The sequence below is a fragment of the Canis aureus genome, chromosome 34 (genome assembly GCF_053574225.1).
Source record: "Canis aureus isolate CA01 chromosome 34, VMU_Caureus_v.1.0, whole genome shotgun sequence".
Lineage (NCBI taxonomy): Eukaryota > Metazoa > Chordata > Mammalia > Carnivora > Canidae > Canis > Canis aureus.
Window position 1 is genome coordinate 23,509,686 of NC_135644.1, and position 18,844 is coordinate 23,528,529.

At 35.2% G+C, this 18,844-nt stretch overlaps 1 protein-coding gene across 7 annotated transcripts in view; it reads right to left on the bottom strand.

Annotated features, from left to right (window-relative positions):
• The window catches only part of SLC4A10 (solute carrier family 4 member 10), a 284,739-nt gene that overhangs the window by 13,608 nt on the left and 252,287 nt on the right, over positions 1 to 18,844 (bottom strand). For all 7 annotated transcript variants that reach the window (XM_077883538.1, XM_077883542.1, XM_077883537.1 and 4 more), the window contains 4 exons: positions 12,381 to 12,632; positions 11,056 to 11,124; positions 5,696 to 5,869; positions 4,777 to 4,899 (listed from right to left, as the gene is read on the bottom strand). In XM_077883538.1, coding sequence (XP_077739664.1) covers positions 4,777 to 4,899; positions 5,696 to 5,869; positions 11,056 to 11,124; positions 12,381 to 12,632 — 618 coding nt within the window. The remainder of the gene's footprint in view (positions 1 to 4,776; positions 4,900 to 5,695; positions 5,870 to 11,055; positions 11,125 to 12,380; positions 12,633 to 18,844) is intronic.

Consider the following 18,844-nt stretch of genomic DNA (forward strand, 5'->3'; position numbering starts at 1 on the left):
ATCTCAATCATACAGGAAAAGAGAGTGAGAGCACAAAGCTAACTGGGTAGCCATCAGTTTATAAGTCAGAAGTACCTTAAAATGAGTTCCATTTAGCACTTCATTTACACAGGGGTCCATCAAAAATATGCCGAGTTCTACAACATGGTGAAGACGTTAAAGGATGATGATCAAAGTTTCCCCAAGAACATTTGAAGGATTTCACCAATTTGACTAGAGAACTATTCATGCTGTGATTCGAATGCCATCTTTTAATGAAAGCATTTTTCAGATACTACATAAGTGAAGGATGGTTAATGTTATACCCAGTGAAAGGTAGGAACATTGAGGCTTAAAAAAATGTATCCAATCAATAGCACACAAACACTCACTGAGCATGCATTATGTGCTAGGCACACAGTGAATAATAACCCAGGAGCTACTCATGAGTCCATTTATCAAATAGGTATTAAGCATAATATACATGACAGTAGCCTGCTAGGTCCTGGTGACTTAGCAATGAAAAGACATACACTGTACTCTCAGAGGAGGAGAAGGATCACTGTACAAAATACAGGAAGAGAAGAAGCAGTATCTGAGCCAGTCTTATTTGATCAGTTTAGTAGACGAAAAGAAAAAACTCTAGAAACAATGTAGGCCAAGAATAAAAAGAAATAAATAAGCCGGGCTAGAGCCAAAGGCTCGTGCTAAAGTGAAAAATAAAATTGAAGTTAAATTGTAGTGTGTTTTGGGGTGTCTGGGTGGCTCAGTCAGTCAAGCGTCTGCCTTTCTGCTCAGGTCATGATCCCAGGATCCTGGGATTGGGCCTGCGGTGTGTTTTGATTAGTAGGGTGTACGGATCTGAATTATATTTTGTAATAGCATAAAAAATTATTCATATATCATGACAAATGCTCTACCTTTAGTGAAACAGGTAGCATTTGCTACTATATCCATTTCTCAGGTAAAATCTGTATCATTGTAGGAACCCTCAAATAGCTCTTAGTACAAAAAACAGCAGACAGCCAATGTTCACAGAGATGGTTAGAATATTAGAGAAAATATTCAGCAATTTTAGAATTCATAGATCTTAAAAATGGAAGGGACTTTAGCAATCAAGTCTGACCCCTTGATTTTATCCAAGAGGAAAACTAAGTCTATGGAACATAAGAAGTATCAGACCACTTTCTTCTTTGATTACTAATAGAATAGATAATGCTGCAAACATTAAATATACAAACACACACACAATATTCTGAAAGCCATAAAATGTTATGTGTCTAAGAGGTACGTATTAAAATTTCCAATAGATAGAAGAACCAGTACATACAACTACTCACTTTAACAATGAAAAAGGGAAAATAGGAAGGAGGAGTTGTTTATATAGAACTCATATAAATAATTGGATGTGACATATGTTTTTTCCAGAATATTTGATTCAATATCTCTAAGTGACTTATCTAAATTATAAAATACAGAACTTTCGATAGAGTAACTTTGGATTTTGAAGATTATATCCTGGAGACATAGATACTGTGGTTTTAGAAAAGGCCTTCTTTCAAATTTTAGCATGTATCAGAAGGGATTGGAGGCCTCGTTAACACAGATTCCTGGGCCTATCCATAGAGTTTTGATTCAATAGGTCTGGAATGCAGTCTAAGAATTTGCATTTCTAACAAGTTGCCAGGTGTTGGCTGAAACAGCAGAAGTCCTAGAACTATACTTTCAAAATCACTGCTTGATGAAGAATATGCTTGCCTCACTCTAAGATTCAATTAGAAATAAAATTTGCCCATGTAATAATTAGGCCATGCTTCCCCAACCCACAGTCATTTCTCATCTTTCTTAGCAGTAAGGCCTACTCTGTAATTTGTTTAATTGCACTTGTTCTTAGTTTGCTTTTGCATCTTCTTGGCCTTGCTCATGATCCTTCTTCCTACAGATCACAAATCTTACTTGCCTCTTTTTGTTTTTTCCCATAGCATATATGTTAGAGTGAACCTCCTGTAAACCAAGAAGTGTCAATATGATCACTGCCCAGAGCTGATTTTCCAGGATTTATCTAACATTAACTGCCTTATACCCTCACCCAGGAACAAACATTCTGCTGGGGCTTTCTGCTTTTAACAGCAGCCCTTTTGTCAAATGTGTACAATGTCCTGGAGAATATTTAAGTAGGAAGGAAAGCATGTTGGTACTCTGAGCACATTTGGACATCCAGAATTTGATTCTGCAGTCTTCCCTTTACACAGAGCAATGTGCAAAATGTCAGGGTTCCAATATTCATTTCTATCCTGATTATAATCCTTTCTTTCTAAAAACTGAAGCATATGCATATGCATATGCATGAAGTACATGAAAATTTGGAACAGAAGCTCTGCGACCTTGGACTGGCCTGTGTAGCTATTTATTCTGCTTAACTCATTATTGAATTTTAAGGTCAAACTAATGTTTTCTCAATGCCATAAGACCAGAAATGGGCTACTGATAAGAAAACCCTGGAGGATAAAGGTACAAGCTTGTAACTATCATCAAAAGGACAAGAGGTGAGCCTACTTTAAATTCGAGTCTCAGGGAGCTGAACATTTTCTGCTATTTACCATCTTTCCAGATCACAATCAAAGTTACTCAATTAATTTGAGCAATTGCAGAAATGCGGCATTTCTGGAGAACTTATCCATTTACCACCTGAATGCACAATTTCTCAGAAGACTAAGCCTTGGTATAAGATGCCACAGTAAGAAGATCACATCCATCAGGAGTCCATAGCCTCAAGAAAATAAAATACTGAGATCTGAGTGACCAAATAGAAAACTAAGCAGAATTTAAGTTCTAGTGCAATCCTTCTTAAATCTTCCTGTTCACTATACTGATCATACACTTTTAGTAACTAATTCCAAGTTAGAAAGTGAACATCTTTACACTTCCTTTTGTTTCGCCAGTTATCAGATGGAGAATTATCTCTCTTTACACTGGTCAGGACTATATTTAAATATTCAATAATGAATTGTGTCTTTGCTGTGTTATTGATTCCCTTGTTTCTTTCCATGCACTGAGATTCTCATGAACAGATCATCACATAAATCTATCTCAGACAGGAAATCAAAGCAGGAAAATAAAGCAAAATTACATTTATAAGATACTGCCTTAGTATACTTAATAGTATTCTCATTCTCAGAAAGACTGAAGGGAAGCTCATGGTCAATGAGTTTTATATTCAAGATAATCTTCTCTGGAACTTAGACTTTCTTGGGAATTGTCTTCAACCTGCATAATTTTAATTACATCAGGTAGGGATAATTTAAGCCTGCAGAATTTTTATATTCCAGTGTCCATCTTATTTCCATTCAATTTATACCAAATTCCATCATATTGTTCTTGAACAGTATCTGAGGATGATAGCAAACCTTGACTAAAGCCCTAAAAAGAAATATCCTAGTTAAGGCATTATTTTAAAAAATCTCTCATACTTCAATAAGAATATGTCAAATAGAAAAACAAAGAAATAATGGTAATTTTATAATATGGTATTTTTAACATTGTATTGATATTACTAGAACTATGTTTCTAAGCAATCCTTCTACATTGTTTGGGAAAATTGAAATGATTGCGCAAAATTAAGATATATCATCATGTCATCATGTTCAATCTCTAAGGTGGGAATCCATTGTCAGTGATGGGATGCTATGGAAAAGTAAAGGAATGCCAGCCAGTCACATATTAGATAGCCATATTTGTAAAAACATCTGAGGAGAAATTTCATTAGACTCTGTGGCCTAATCTGGCTTCCCCTAATGACTGAGTAAAACCTAGGACCAATGAAATGTTTGTAAACAAATTCCCCAGAGGAGAGAGGACTATAAGCATGGTTTGAGAAACTATGCTATAAACGGGAAACTGAGCACATGTACAGACCACCGTATAGCAGAAGGAAAAGTAGGAAGAATTCTCACTAAATATTTTCTTTCATCTTCACTTACATGGAAATATTGTTCTTCTGTTCTACAATCAATGGACTCAATCATTCTGGTAAAGGGTATGTTGGTCTTTTTTTTTTTTTTTTTTTTTTTTTTTCATTTATACTCTGAGTAGTTTTATAGGAAGCACTTTTTAAAAATATTATGGTTACTAGCCTTCAAAAGAGACCCAGACTTAAACATGAGTTTTAAATATTCCATAAAACTTCAATCATTTTAATGCATGAAACAGAATAGGATAATTCAGTAGCTCACGGAAGTAATTAAATCCCCATATTTTCTCAAACCCCATTTACTCAATCTTAAATCACTTTGAAAGTAGATCAGGTCAACATAAGCATTTCTTCTATTTCAAAAATAACTACTTTTATCTTTTGATTAGAATTAGAATCTTGCCATCAAAACTTTGTTTCCCTAGGAAAATACCAACAGGAATACTGTCTCTCATTCCTTCTCACATATTCAGTCAAAAAGCAACCACGGTGGGGACATACTTTGGAAATACTTAAGCACCAGTAAGGTTCTGCCATTGACAAGGGAGAGAATAAAAAAGCAAAGCTCATGATTTGGATAATGAAGAACAAAATGTTTGCATATTTCACAAGGGCTTGGTTTTCTCATACAAGATCTGTACTCTCTGTGTGTTCATGTTTCAACTCTGATTTTAAGCATTTATCTTCCAAACATTAAGAGGCCACCTGTGGTTGTTAGTAGCCACTAACTAAAGATAAACACAATGATTTGGTTTTGCAAAGAGCTGTTACTGTGCAAGTGTTCCATTTGCCTCTCTTTGTAAGACATTGATTTCGCTCTGACTTACTTCTTTTTCAGCATCTTCTAGTTTCTTTTTCTTACTCTCAGGCATTAAATCATCCAACCAGCTGAGTTCCCGTTTTGTAAACAAAAAGTCCATCAATTTTCTTACAAATACCAAGGCTAACACCTGAAGCAAATAATAAAATATTTTAAAACAGGGAAAAATAAAAATGGGAAAGGTAGCTTTGTTGTGTGGCTTGTTTTGTTTTGGTTTTGGTTTGGTGGAAATTAGTCATTTTCAGTTAAGACTGAGATTAAAGTGACATTTGAAGACATGTGTGTATAATAGATCTTGTAATTTTGCATCCTTCATTTCCTTTTCTTACCACGTCCCCAGAATAATAGCTTTGATTTTACCCAGTAAAGGAGTCACTTAAAGAAGCCATCTCAAAAAAAAAAAAAAAGAAAGAAAAAGAAAAACCTACAACATATATTTGACTGTTTCTCAAATAGATGTAGTTAACAGTTTGCATCATTTTAAATGAACATTAAATCATTCGTATCTGTGCTGATAGTACTTTATTTATAGTCATTCAAATTTGTTATATTTTTGTATTTGAAATTTATCTGAAATATTTAATGAAATTTAATTTTTAAAAATCCCCTAGTTTTTCAGATTTGCTAGTATATCTTTAATGTTACATTTTGAAAGTTTACATTTTGAAAGTTTACATTTTTCCACCCAACTTCAATTCGTTCAAGCCACTATGAATTTTCAGAATGACAGAGTCAAAACTATATGAACCACTGAAATTCACATACAATCTCAAATCCTATGTTAGCTTTAGTAGCTAAAGTTTACATCATGGTTTTCCATAATCGTTCAAAATGACTCTACTGTTCCAATTTCAGGTTTATGTGTTTCAAAAGAGAGCAGAAAAATCAGAGGAGGAGAAAAAAAAGTTGACTTAGAAGTTTCATACCATCATGGGAAAGACAATAGCAGCTCTTGAAACTTTTATTATCCACAAAAGGCCAAGGCAACTCATCTGAATAACTGTGAAGAGATGGACTTTTCGAAGTGGTACATGCCTTAGGTATATAAAATCTGGCTGATGTTTTGCAGGCATCCAGAAGAGCTTTATCCTATCAAAGAACTAAAAGATAAACAGACTAAGTTGCTTTTTACAGACAATAAAAGTAGGACAAGTAGATGTTTAATATGGTCCAAAGTATCATACATCTGGATCACACTTAAGTTGACAGTTGACCATCAGGACAAGGAGATTGTTATGCTCTGTGTACACTCTCAAAAGCAGTTTCAGTGTCATAATATCCCACATTTATTAAATATGGAGACAGGCTATAACTTAGAAAAGTTTAAAAATATTAAAGCCAATGTTAAACATTGCTACCTGGGAGAATGTAGCCTTTGAGGGACAAAACATAATCCTCATCCTCTTTCTTATTATCACATTTACGAAGCTCTTCCTCTTATTTGCACACTGAGCACCATGGTCCATTCTCCGTCCTCTTCTTTCCTGAAAGACCTCATCCCTACCATGGCTTCAGCTTTCACATGCTTGTTAGCGACTCCCAGACCTAGGTCTCTACTTCCCCCCTCTCTCTCTCTCCAGAGCTCTCCACCCACATCCTGCTGCTGAGTGGGATGTGTTGACTCTGCTGTTTTGGCCTCGCCACAGTGACCCCCAACAAGGCTTTGAGTCTCTCTTTACAAACACAAACAGCTTGGCCACAAAGATTTAACCTAGATGAATTACTGTTTATCGGCAGTATTTTCCAGAGCTAATTTTGTTAATTTGATTTCTTGTTCAATTTCTTCTAGTGCACTGTCGAACTAGTTACAATTTATAAATTGCGTTTTATTAAAATTATTTTCATCTGGAACAGTTATTTCTGTTTAAATTTTACCACGAAGACAGTACAATTATTTTTGGACTATATAATGTTCCGCTTTTGATTTTGATTTTTATCTACCAAAGCAGATTTTCTCAATTCAAATTTTATAGATTAAATTCTCACAAGAAGCTTAAAGTTTCGATCACATTTCACTCACTAACAAATTAGGCTGTATGTTACTTTTATGTAGACCATTTTGTTGAATTTTTCTCAGGCCGATTTTTTTATAGTTTCCAATGCTTCCAATAAGAAGTGATTATTTAGAAAATGATGGTTTCAATCACTGTCAGTTCTATTCCATACCTAGTCCTATATCTATTATGCATCTTCAAAAGAATGATATTTGATTTTATTTCTTGGCTAACTTATGAAAAAAATTGTAGGCAATTCTCATCAAATATTTCAAAATTACTCTAATATGCTGAGGGGCAAATATCCATAGTGTTAAATGTTAGAGTTGAACATCCTTTTTTTAAACCAAAACTTGTCTGTGTGTGTGTTATGTGTGTGTAATAGGAATCTCAAACTCAGCATATCCATCTTTCCTTCTGTGTTCCTTGACTTATGACACAGCCTGCCTGACCTCCTTTCTTCCCTCAGTCATCTAAACCAGAATCATACGTAGCTTAGTTCATCTACTGTTCATGTATTTATTTATATTCATTAATGCCTTCCAAAATCATTTATCAAAAACCTTCTAGGCAAGTACCAAGTGCTGACTTTCTTTTTCTTGGTTCATCCTTCTCCATATTGTCTCCAAATATTTCATTAGGTCTTCTTATTCTTATCTCCTAAATATCTCTGTAAATTACATGTCATTAAACAAACAAAATTTGGTGATTGGTGGAGGTGGGAATAGGGGAGAAATAAAGTAAAATCCTCTGGCTTATAACTGAATGTTTCAGTTTCTATAGAACTCGTTTTTCCCAGCCACCATTTCTCCATTTGTGAAGCTGTTATTGCATAAGTGTACTTCAGTGTGTGGGTGCTTCAATTGTTATTGTCTAAATGGCACATTTGCTTTACTTTGGATTCCTGAAGTGTTGGAATGAATATAGATGTGGTTATATATCTGAGTACAGAAACAGCATTCATAAGAACACTGTGATCTGTTTTTTCTGCCATGTTGCACAGTGAGAAGCCTAGATAATATGTTTCATAATATTGCCAAACAGTCAGGTAGCATATAGGCTCCTTCAACATATAGGGCAACTAATTAACATGCCCCTTCGATTGTTGGCACTCAGCACATGCATATTACTACTCAAGTAATGATAATCAGGATATATATATCCTGAGTTTTACACTTAACTTTCACCTTTTCCTAATATCAATATTCCGTTCCCCCACCCAGTTGGCCACAAAATCCCAAATAGGAATTTCAACTTCCCGAGTTCGAGGTTCACTTCAATTTTCACTAACCTGGTATCTCAGTGTGAGACCCAGCTTACCGTTTCATTTGTGCTATTTAATGCTCATTATACTTTTCTCATGGGACGTTAATAATGTTTTCCTCAATTTTCATTTGAGAGATTCACACCCCAAATAATTCCAAAACTTGACATTCTTGTTTAGTTCTAAACCTCATGGGTATAAAATCATGTGAGTGGAATTAGGGGGAAAAATCTGTTGCAACCTATCAAAATGATTTTACTTTGTTTCTTAAACTTCTGCTGCTGTATTTATGTGAGCCTGGGGCCTAATAATAAATACTTTTCACTTACAGATGAAATTAGTACTCGTGGAACTTTTGCCAAAGGCAAAAAAAACAGTAAAACAAATAAACAAAACCTCTTCAGTACTCTTCTCTATCTGCCTTACCAAACCAATTCTTTCAAAATACAGTTTTCATACATTTTCATACTTTTCATGAAATTATAAATGAACAAATTACATCTAATTAGAGTAAAATTTAAATGCATAACACACTTCTCAACCATTTCCCTCTCCCAAGTAAATTTTACTCTGCATCAGAAGAGCAGTCATAGTATCTATTTTGGGTGTCCAATGAGCTTTCAATGACTTCATATTGAAATTTTGCTTCAGTTCTGACATCTAGTACTTTCCTAAAGCTGAGGTGCTTTGTCTTCTCCCAAAGTGAGAAACTGCTTGCTTGTTCATTCCGGAAGAGAGTTCCTGTGCTGCATGTCCTCTAGTGTCAAGAGTTTACCTAAACTACCCCATGATTTTGCTGCCTCGGCATTCATTTTGTTTGGCTAAGCAGCCTGTGGTCACCTGGATCAACACTAGCTCCTCATGTAGGCACTTGTCCTAGATAATAGCCAGCAGGGTCACAAGTAAATACAAGTCCCTAAGACAACTCCCCCAAATGTCCTTGCGATCAACAGTCTCCCCTAACTCCCAGGGCCTTCCCATTCTGTGCTCCTTAGATAAGACCCGCATGGGGCTTACCAAATCCCTGCTCTTTTTATTTGAGTTGATCAATCAGCCATACACCAGGAACCCCAAAGTACTCCACGCACAGATCGTAATAAAGGCACATGGCCCAGGTCTTGATTCTTTCTGTCTGTGCTCTGCCTTGACTTCTGCATACGGCTCCTTAAGGTGTGCCAGGTACTTCCTCCAGGACTTGTGAGTAAAAAATTATCCATTTCAATTTCTCTTGTCGTCTATCCTTGAACTACAGCTTGCCATCCAGCACCCTGTGCCCCCACTTAATGTGTATTAATTTGACAAATTCCTAATAGCCAGGTGACTTTTCTTTCATGTCTCTGAATGGCAATGAGACTAGCTGTGCCATAGAAAAAGCAGTAATTTATGTTTTCCTTTTGGTCAACAAAAAGTAAACTCTACTTTACAATAAATAACCCTCAAAATTAGTCTCCTTTCAAGAAAGTGTAAATATTGTAGATCAATAATGTTCAGTTATAAGACAAGATATTTCAAAGGCAAATTTAAGTAGAAATCTGCCTTGGTCTTTATGTGGCTTTCTTCTCCATGTCTCTGAGCTCATCTTGAGAGATCCATAACTAGTCCATCTTCAAGAGTCTATATTTCCAAATAGTGTCACATCCTGAGATTTCAGGTGGACAGGAGTTTGGGGGAAATACTATTCAAATCACTATAGTATCATGAGCATGAACAATTCACCAACAGCCTCTGCAAAGATTTAGAATACAATCGTGGTCATCTTAAAATATGTCCACAAATTCCTCAATACTGTTCTTTACAAGAAATGAAGTCTAATTTCCCTCCATATGTGCAAGCTGGGCATAATGATTCACCTCTAACAAATAGAAATAAATGGAAGTGATCATGTGTAACTTTTGAGACTAAGTCAAAAGGCACAGTGACTTCACCCTTACTCTCTCTCACATTGCTCACTCCGATGGAAGTTAGCTTCCAGGTCATGAGGGCACTAAAGTGTGGCAAAAAACTGAGGCATCCTTCCAATAGCCACAGAGGAACCGATGCTTTTTTCTACAACTGTGTGATAAGTCTTTTTGGACAAAGGTCCTCCAGTCCTCTTCAAGCCTTCAGCCCTTGTCCACATCCTGACAGCAACCACATGAGCCATCTTGAGCCAGAATCATCTAGCTAATCTGCTCTCAAATTCATGGTCCCCACAGACTGTGAGATAATGAACGTTTGTTGTTTAAAGCCATTAAGTTAATTGTAATTTGTTATGAAATGGTATGTAATTTCTTAATAGAAAATGAATACAACTATATTTACTTAACCAATACTTTCTTAAACAGATAATAAGTTTTCCTTTATATTTTGAAATTGCCTCACCCTATACCTTATTTTTAGTTTAATTTTTAAAAAGACTTCTATAAAGTTAATTGTATAATAATAGAAAAACAAACATAAAAGGAAAAAAATTACCCAGGATCTCACTACCCTAATACATTGTTTTTATTTCTCTACTTTCCTTCTTGGTCCATTCACATTCACAGCTTTAAAAACCTTTATGGTAGGTTCTGACTTTTTTGCTCTGCATTAAGCCATAAGCATTTTTACCATGTTTTATGGCCGTCATAATTACCAATCTTAAGTGACTGTAACATGGACCACTTAATTATTTTACTGCTGATGGATAATTGGGTTATTTCCAATATTTTGATAGTATGTGTTACAATGAACATCTTTGTACAGTTCTTCTTTTTGCTCCGTATACATGACTACAGTATCAAAGATTAAAAGCATTTGGATATATTTTGAAATATACTGCTATTAACTGTTTTTTAAGAGGGTTCTAAAGTCTAAACCTTATACAGTTTTAATATAACTTATGGTAAACAAAAGTACCTTAAAATTATGAACCAGTTGGAAGAAATTTAACTGTGGTCTGAAAGCTGCTCCTCAGATGATGTCTTTTCCTTAGCTATCACATGATTTAGCACCAATAGACTTAAGATAAGTCATCACAGATGTGCGTGGTTTACTGTAAGCAATTTACCTGAATTCCCTTTAGGGATGAAGCACCCATATAAAGAAACACTCCATATAGCACTGGCATGGGAATGAACTGTAAAAGGACAATTGGAGAAAAGATACAAGTTATTTTTAAATAACTCGTCATGCGATTTTTCACTTACCAAAGAGAAACCCAGAAAAATAAATATTTTAGAAGCAATATAGGGCAGAGCCAGAAGTCCTGGGTTCAAATCCCAGGTCTAGCACTTTTTAGCCGCATAACCGTAAGCTAGTTACTTAAGCTCTCTGTGTCTTAGTTTCCCCATGTGTACCTAAAAAGGGATGGTAATAATAAGGTTGTTACAAATATTTAATAAGTCAAAACCTATAAAGTACATATAAAATATAAAATACATAATAAACAATAAATATCAGCTATTATTATGTACTTTAAGGAAATTTGAATTTTGTTTCACAATGGTAAGATATTTAGATTAAAGGTGAAGAATGGAACTAACAGCTAGATGTTCTGACAGTATTCCAGATATTTGCAAACATGTGGACTGCTCAGTTTTCCTCATTTTATTGGAAGAATTCAGCATAATTGTAGTTCTATAATTACTTATATAACATAGAAATTAATTATTGCAAATGTCCTTGCATAAATGATTAAATATAAGTAAACTTGTATAAATGATTAAATCATTCCATTAGAACTTCCAAATTATAGTCAACTAAAATGAGTTATAATTTAAAATACAAATGACATACCTTGGTAACATATGCCAAAATTCTATGACAAAATAATTACTCTTTAATGCTCTTCAACATGGATTCAATTATTTTAAATGCAAAGAAAATAAATATATACAATGGTGATGATGTCCATGCAGGACATGGAACATTTCATGGAACATGTACTATACAAAACTGCATATGTGGCCCCATGACCATTACGTGCCTCATCTCTGCACCTCTATCTTATCCTGAGTAATGTTAACTGCAAATTCATCGGACAAGAAAATAGAGACTTTATTTCACGTAGGCCTGCAGTGAATTCAGGTCACAAATCAGTTAGAAGTAATGAATCACTTTTCCCTATAACTTGGTAACTATTTCAAAATTATGGTAATAATTAATACATCAAATTTTACTTTCCCTGGCTAAATTTTTTCTGTCTTTAAGGATTCCAAAATAGAGCCCATAACTTCCCCCGTTAAGTTTTATAAACATGGTAAAGAAATTCATCGCTTTTGTCACATGCCGTAAAATATTTGCAAATTGATGGCTTAGATTCAAATGGAATTTCTTAAACAATAATAAATATATTGTTTCCTCTCTCAACTTCATAAAGGCAGCTTTCATTACCTTCAGAATACTGGTCATAAAGACTGACGAACCCATAAGAATAAAAATCATAAGCCCAGTAACCCTTTGCTCCCGAATGCCAAGAAACTTGGGCTGTTCTCCTGGAGCTGAACATTCTGATTCCAGTTTTAAGCTGTTGACATGAGTGATGGACAGGACAGTAGCAGCCACAAACCACGGCAGGCCCATGATGGAGCACACCCCAAGCATGACAGCCACCATCAATAGATCCAGATGGTACCCACAACCTTTCTGTTAAAAGAAAGAAAAGAGGATTCTCATAGGAACTGAATTTAGTATAGAGACAAATGACACCACCACCATGGAACAGTAAGAATAGAAAAGAGATACTATCTTGAGTCTTAGACAACTGATTCTAAAATGCAAAATAAATTAAAGATAAAAAAGTAACAGTCTGAAAATATATAGTCCACTTAAAGAAAAGTTGCAGATGTTCCTATTACAATTATGATTACAGTGACTTCAACCTACTTTAATAGATTTAATGTATGTCTGGGCTAATATTACATTAGTTTCCATTCTATTTCTGTTGGATAATTAAAGTCATTATTAAATACAGTCACTTCTCTTAGTTTCCTTAAATAGGCAAGGTAACTCACAATTCATATATCTACTCATTCATTATTAATTCATACAAAAAATCACCCAACACCATATACCAGGCATCACGTAGAAAACAAAGAGAAAACAGAGTAAGGACTGTCTCCGCAACAGCATCAGATGGCCTGAATGTGAATAGAAACCACTTCCTGACAATATTTAAGAAGCCTTTCATATCAGATCTCCTAAAGAGAAAGTCTTCTTGAACACTGCATTTCCAATTGTCCTCTTTTGTCTCAATGGGTGGGTGTTTCAATGTCTTACTGGGAAAAATAGTATCATGGAATCTAAGCTTCTTTATACACACCTATTTTTATCTTAATCCAGCTCTTGCTGTCTATCTTGTTCTCATTTGTTTCAGTTTAACATTAGAAAAATTTGGCCTCTCCCTAAAATTAGATTTGTGTTTTCTCCCTCTCTGCGATCCTACTCCTCTATCACTGACCTCCAGGTATTGCAAACTTCAGTGCTTTCTAGGACCAGGCAGGAAACATAATTGAGAAAAAACAGGGGGTGGGGGGGGCAGCACGGGGGAGACCAGGGTGGGGAGGGTGTGTGTGGGGTGGAGATGTAGGAAAGTGAGATTGCTCTCTGCGAGCAGATGAGTAGCTGAGGGCTGCCAAAGAAAGACACTGAGGGGCACCAGTGATTCCCTCTCCCTTTACCCCCCCATAGGAGATCGGCAGTGTAAAGCCTCAGAGGTAGCAATCGGCCTGGCCTATTTTACATCCCAACTCTTAAGGACTAATTTTATGAAAGGTAGTGTAACACAGTGGTTAAGGGTTTAGGTTCTGGAGATAGGTGGCCTGGGATCAAATGCTGCCTCAACCAATGACCTTGGACAAATCATTTAACCTTTTGTGCCTCTGTTTCCCATCTAAAAAAAGATGACGGTGATAACAGGGGGAACCTCATTGGGCTGTTGTGAGAATTAAATTATTTAATCTTGAAAATTATTCAGAACAATGTCTGATATATGAAGCACTCAGTAAATGTTACAGACCATTAGACTCTGGCAATTGAACAGTATTGATACTCATTTGTTTCAAGGCTCTTCAATAAAAGTCTTATGTTTCTTAAGGACAGGTCCACATGTCATATAATTTCTCAGTATTTTATAGTTTTTAAGACAATCATTGGCACACAATAAGCAGTCAATAAGGTACAGATTGGCTTTCTTAGAGGTAAATATGCATCATTAAAACATCTTTCAGAATCTGGTTTAAAAAGTAAAATTTAAAATAAATTTAGCCATTAAATTTGTTATTATGAATATAAGCAGAAATTACCAATTCTTCTAGAGGATTACTTTTGATTTTTTTTTTTTTTTTACAGGCAGTTTTACCCAACTGCAAGCAGTTTCCAGTTAATATAAAAGCTCATAGAGCCTAGAGTGTGAAACATACTGAGTGTTTGTAACATATTTGACAGTGTTTCTTTTCTGCTATTTTGTGTTGTTAATTATTTTATTAAGAAAAAGTCTTTAAAAAAAAAGAAAGAAAAATACTCTTAAAGTCAGTTGTACTTCCTTTCATTTCTGCTTACCCCTGCCAAATTATAAAAGTCCAGAAGACAACAGTGAGGAGAACATGACAGATATCCACAAAAGTACATTTTCCTCCTGTTGTCACCAATTCAGTAGTGTCCTTCCTTGGGTTGGCTTTCATCAGAGCAATGTTCTAGTTCACCAGAACACCTAAATTCAAGTTCCCTCACGAATATGACTCTAGAAATTTTTTTCCAAGTAACTCAGCAAAGATTTTTATTACTGAGAGCTGACAAAGTGATACTTCTCTTTGGCTGTCATGCCTATCAGCTAATAATCTGGGTACAAAGACCAAGAAGAGAAACACTCTGGTGCCAACTTAACCAAAACAGCATAGGAAGAAGCTTCACCAGGGCCACACTATAGTCTTCTAGTCCTTTTGAATGAACAGTTTGGAAGATGAAGCTGCATCCAAAAGAACTCAAATTTTGTCCCTTTAAAGGAGCATGTCTTAACCAGTTAGAGCAGTGTTTTGTCTTAGGGACCCTGGAGTGAGAAAGGTAGAGAATGGCAAGGGACCTAACTACTCAAGCCTCTGCCTCTGAGGGAGTACGATGTGAATGGTGCCCCTCTGGCCTGTTCTGCAAAATTATGCTAAGAAAGAATGGAAGAGGTGTTAGCAGCCATGAGATAAACATCAGAGAAGGGCAGAGGACAGGAGCTGTGAGAGTCTGGCTTGTGCTTTTAGCACACTCCAGACTTGCCCAGTGTCCATGTTCACCTTTGCTTAATAATTTAAGGAAGGCCTTCTTCATGGTAGTGATTTCCTATAGCTCTTACCTAGTCTTTTAAAAATACAATACAAATACGAACAGTGGGATTCTGGATTGCAGGAAGCAGACAACATAATGGCTTCCAAGTGAATAATTTCATTTTTAAATTTATAAAGCTAGCTTTGTAAAATATAAGGATCTAATAAAAACAAAATTACAATTTCCCCCTGATTATGTTATGCAGCAATGGGAGCTTCTTAATTTAATGTGAATCAAAGGAAATAAAGCAGTTCTGGCACTTCCACTAATTAATCATCATCATCCTTCTTGCCTTTCATTAAATATCTTAAAACTTGGTCTTTGTACCCAAATTATTAGCTGATAGGCATGACAGCCAAAGGGAAGTATCCCTTTGTCAGAGAGAGAACTCTGTACCTTCTAACATATTTCTGTAGATTTTTTTCTGAAATAAAGACAGAATCAGAGCTTTTATTCTCACTTTCATCCATGAATCACAGGAAATGGACATATGGGAGGAAAAGGGAGCATAGCAACAGGTGATGCTACACCAGACCCCACTAAAACCAACATGCAGCAAGACAAGAGGCCAGCCAAGAGGACCATCTGATACCCAGATGCCACTGCTGAAAAAATTCATTTCAAAGCTTGGCAGCAATTTCCTGCATCTGTCAAGTTAACCACATAAAAGACTATAGATTGACATGAAGAACCAGGCTGACAAAGAGGGCAAAAAAGAACATATCAAATGCCATAATCATCAAGAGAATATGGTGCCAAATGAATGTTGCAAATGCATTCATTTACTCAAGTGATCTGAGATTGTATTGCTGTTTATTAAAAATGATGTCAAAAGAAGCCTGAACTGTCTACAGAAACATGTAGAAAAGCCCACAGTTGTATCTTAACAGAAACTTTCTTTTCTGTAAGATAGTATCTCTTTCTACTTTTATAGAATGTGCTTTTTTTTAAAAGCAGTTATTTCTAATGCTTTTCAAAGGGACTCAGCTAACCTATGCCTATCCCACTTTTCTAGGTATAAAACAAAAAGTGCTAGAGAGAGTATGGATCTATACCCATGTATAATATAGTTGATAATTTGCTTTCTCAAATGTTTACATTTGCAACTTCTATCACTCTTGAATGGCCCAAAAGATCATGAGGTGCAGTGAATTGGAATTTTGCTAATTTGGGCTTTTTCATTCTGAGGGAGGAGCAAGTCACTTAATGAGTTGGGCCAACTTCTTTAGTTCAACACAGCTTTACTGTGTATGTAGTAATACTCTCAAAATGATAAAAACATTTTTAATGGCATTAAAAAATGCTCTATAAGAAACAACTACCGCTTTGGTAATGGAAATGAAGAAAAGGTGCAAATATAAGTTTGGGAGACATCAAAATGATGAATTCCAAGCTGACTTAGATATATGAGATAGATGGGGTCAACCAGGTGCTTGATACAGAAACTAGAAAACATGATTCATTACACTATTTCAGGGCATGATCCAACCAAGGCAAAATGGGTTTTCAAGTGATAAAGAAAAGTAAGTAAAAGCTGAAAATGTGGTTAACTTGTGATCTGGGGATATACTCAAGAAACGTGTTATCTTTTCCTGACAATGTGATTCAAGTCAAAGCCAGGAGACTGTGCAGATATTTGTGAGGCAACAGGTGGGGAGAGCGGCTAAGGAACAAACCGTTAACTCTGAGTCAAGAATGTTCTGAGAAGGTGAGCTTTTGTTGTTGTTAGCAGGAAAACCAGCAGCAGCAGACCACACTATACTGAAGCTTACAGAGGACAATGGTTATAGGCAAAAAAAAAAAAAAAAAAGTGCTCAGTATAGATAAAATATGTCTTCACTGGAAGAATTTTGTTTTGCAAACATCCACATCTAAGGAGAAGGATGGCACGTTCAGATTTACAGTGACCAAGAAGAGATTAATTCTTGGGGTGCCTGGGTGGTGCAATTGGTTAAGTGTCTGACTCTTGATTTTGGCTCAGGACGTGATCTCAGGGCCAAGGCCCTGCTTTGCAAGCTCTAGTTGGGCTCAGTGGGGACTCTGTTTAGGACTCTCTCTTCCTCTCCCTCTGCCCTCCCCTATGTGCTCACTCTCTCAAATAAATAAATCTTTAAAAAATTTTATTTCTACTCATGGCAATATAGCAGAACTTATGATTAAATCACTTGCTCTATTGTTTACTAGATCCAGCTAATCATTAAGGGATAAAATATAAATCTTTTGGTTGCATAGTCATTTACTTGTACAATAAAAAATTAATTGCAAATCATGTAATATATTTTAGTAATACAGCCTCAAGTTTATTTCAGTGACAAAAATATAAAAGGCTTTAATGCTACATTTAATTCTACAAATGCAAGTACTTGAAAAGACTTCTTAAAGAATGTTTTATGGTTTTTTAGCTATTCTGCATGGTATGTAAAGGAAGAAATATAGTTTATTTGTTGATTTAGAGCTTTGGAAAGGCTGTGGATGTCAAGGGCCTACCAGAGGCTCATGAAGACCAAGGAGCAGGTGCTATGTGAGTTATAAGGTTGAGAGACCTGGAAAGAACAAGGATACAAAATGGCTAACAAGGTTATATCACTCTCAGCAAATCTTCACTGACTTTTGCATTTTGTTTCAGTTTCACTCCATTAATATGTAGGAAAAAATATAATGTCTATATCAGTTTAGCTGATAGTCTTTACAAAGAATAATTTTTCAGTGAAATCAATGGGGTTTCTGCCTAATTATAAAGGCTAAAAACAAAAACAAAAAAATCTAACTTCCTTTGAAAGGTAAACAATAATTATATGGCTTCCTTCCTTCCTAAAATAGGAGCCTTTTAGCTCATTCTGAAACATGTCATATAATGATATATTACATATCATTATATAATAAAAATGATAATGCCATTAAAAATGATAATGCAGATTTATATGGTTGGCAATGAATGACTACCATCATAATGCTCTTACTTGAAAAATAATATAGTAACATACATAGTATGAAAACATATTTGGTTATATATCAAAATGTTAACAATGTAATCTCTAGGAAATAGAATGATAGTGTTTTTTGCTTTTGTCTTTTAACTTTTTATATTGCCTAGTTTTTAAACCAAAATCATATATTGCTTTATGAGAAATAAAGAGGTGTTTTCAGTTTTAAAAAATAAATTGCTGTCTGGGAAAATATTTTCCTACTTGTTAGAGAAGGAGCAGACTAACAATACTCAACCTAAAATACATACACATGTTTTACAGATCTATTTAATGAACTATAGAACTTTCATAATTAAGTTGTGGTAGTATTTGCTTTTACTGATGACTAATATCTTACAAGCAAATAATATTTTTAAATAATTGTTATTAAATAAGTAGACTATTAAGCTTGGAAATCTGAATTGGTTGTTTTAAGGGCTGTGTATCACTCAAAGTTTCCAACATTAAATGGAGTAGTTCAGCAGTATTTTGGATCCAGCTCATAGAGGCTTATGAGAACCAATTTTAATTTTCAAAAAATTTTCCTGCCAACTGATGTCATATTGGTAACTTGAAATG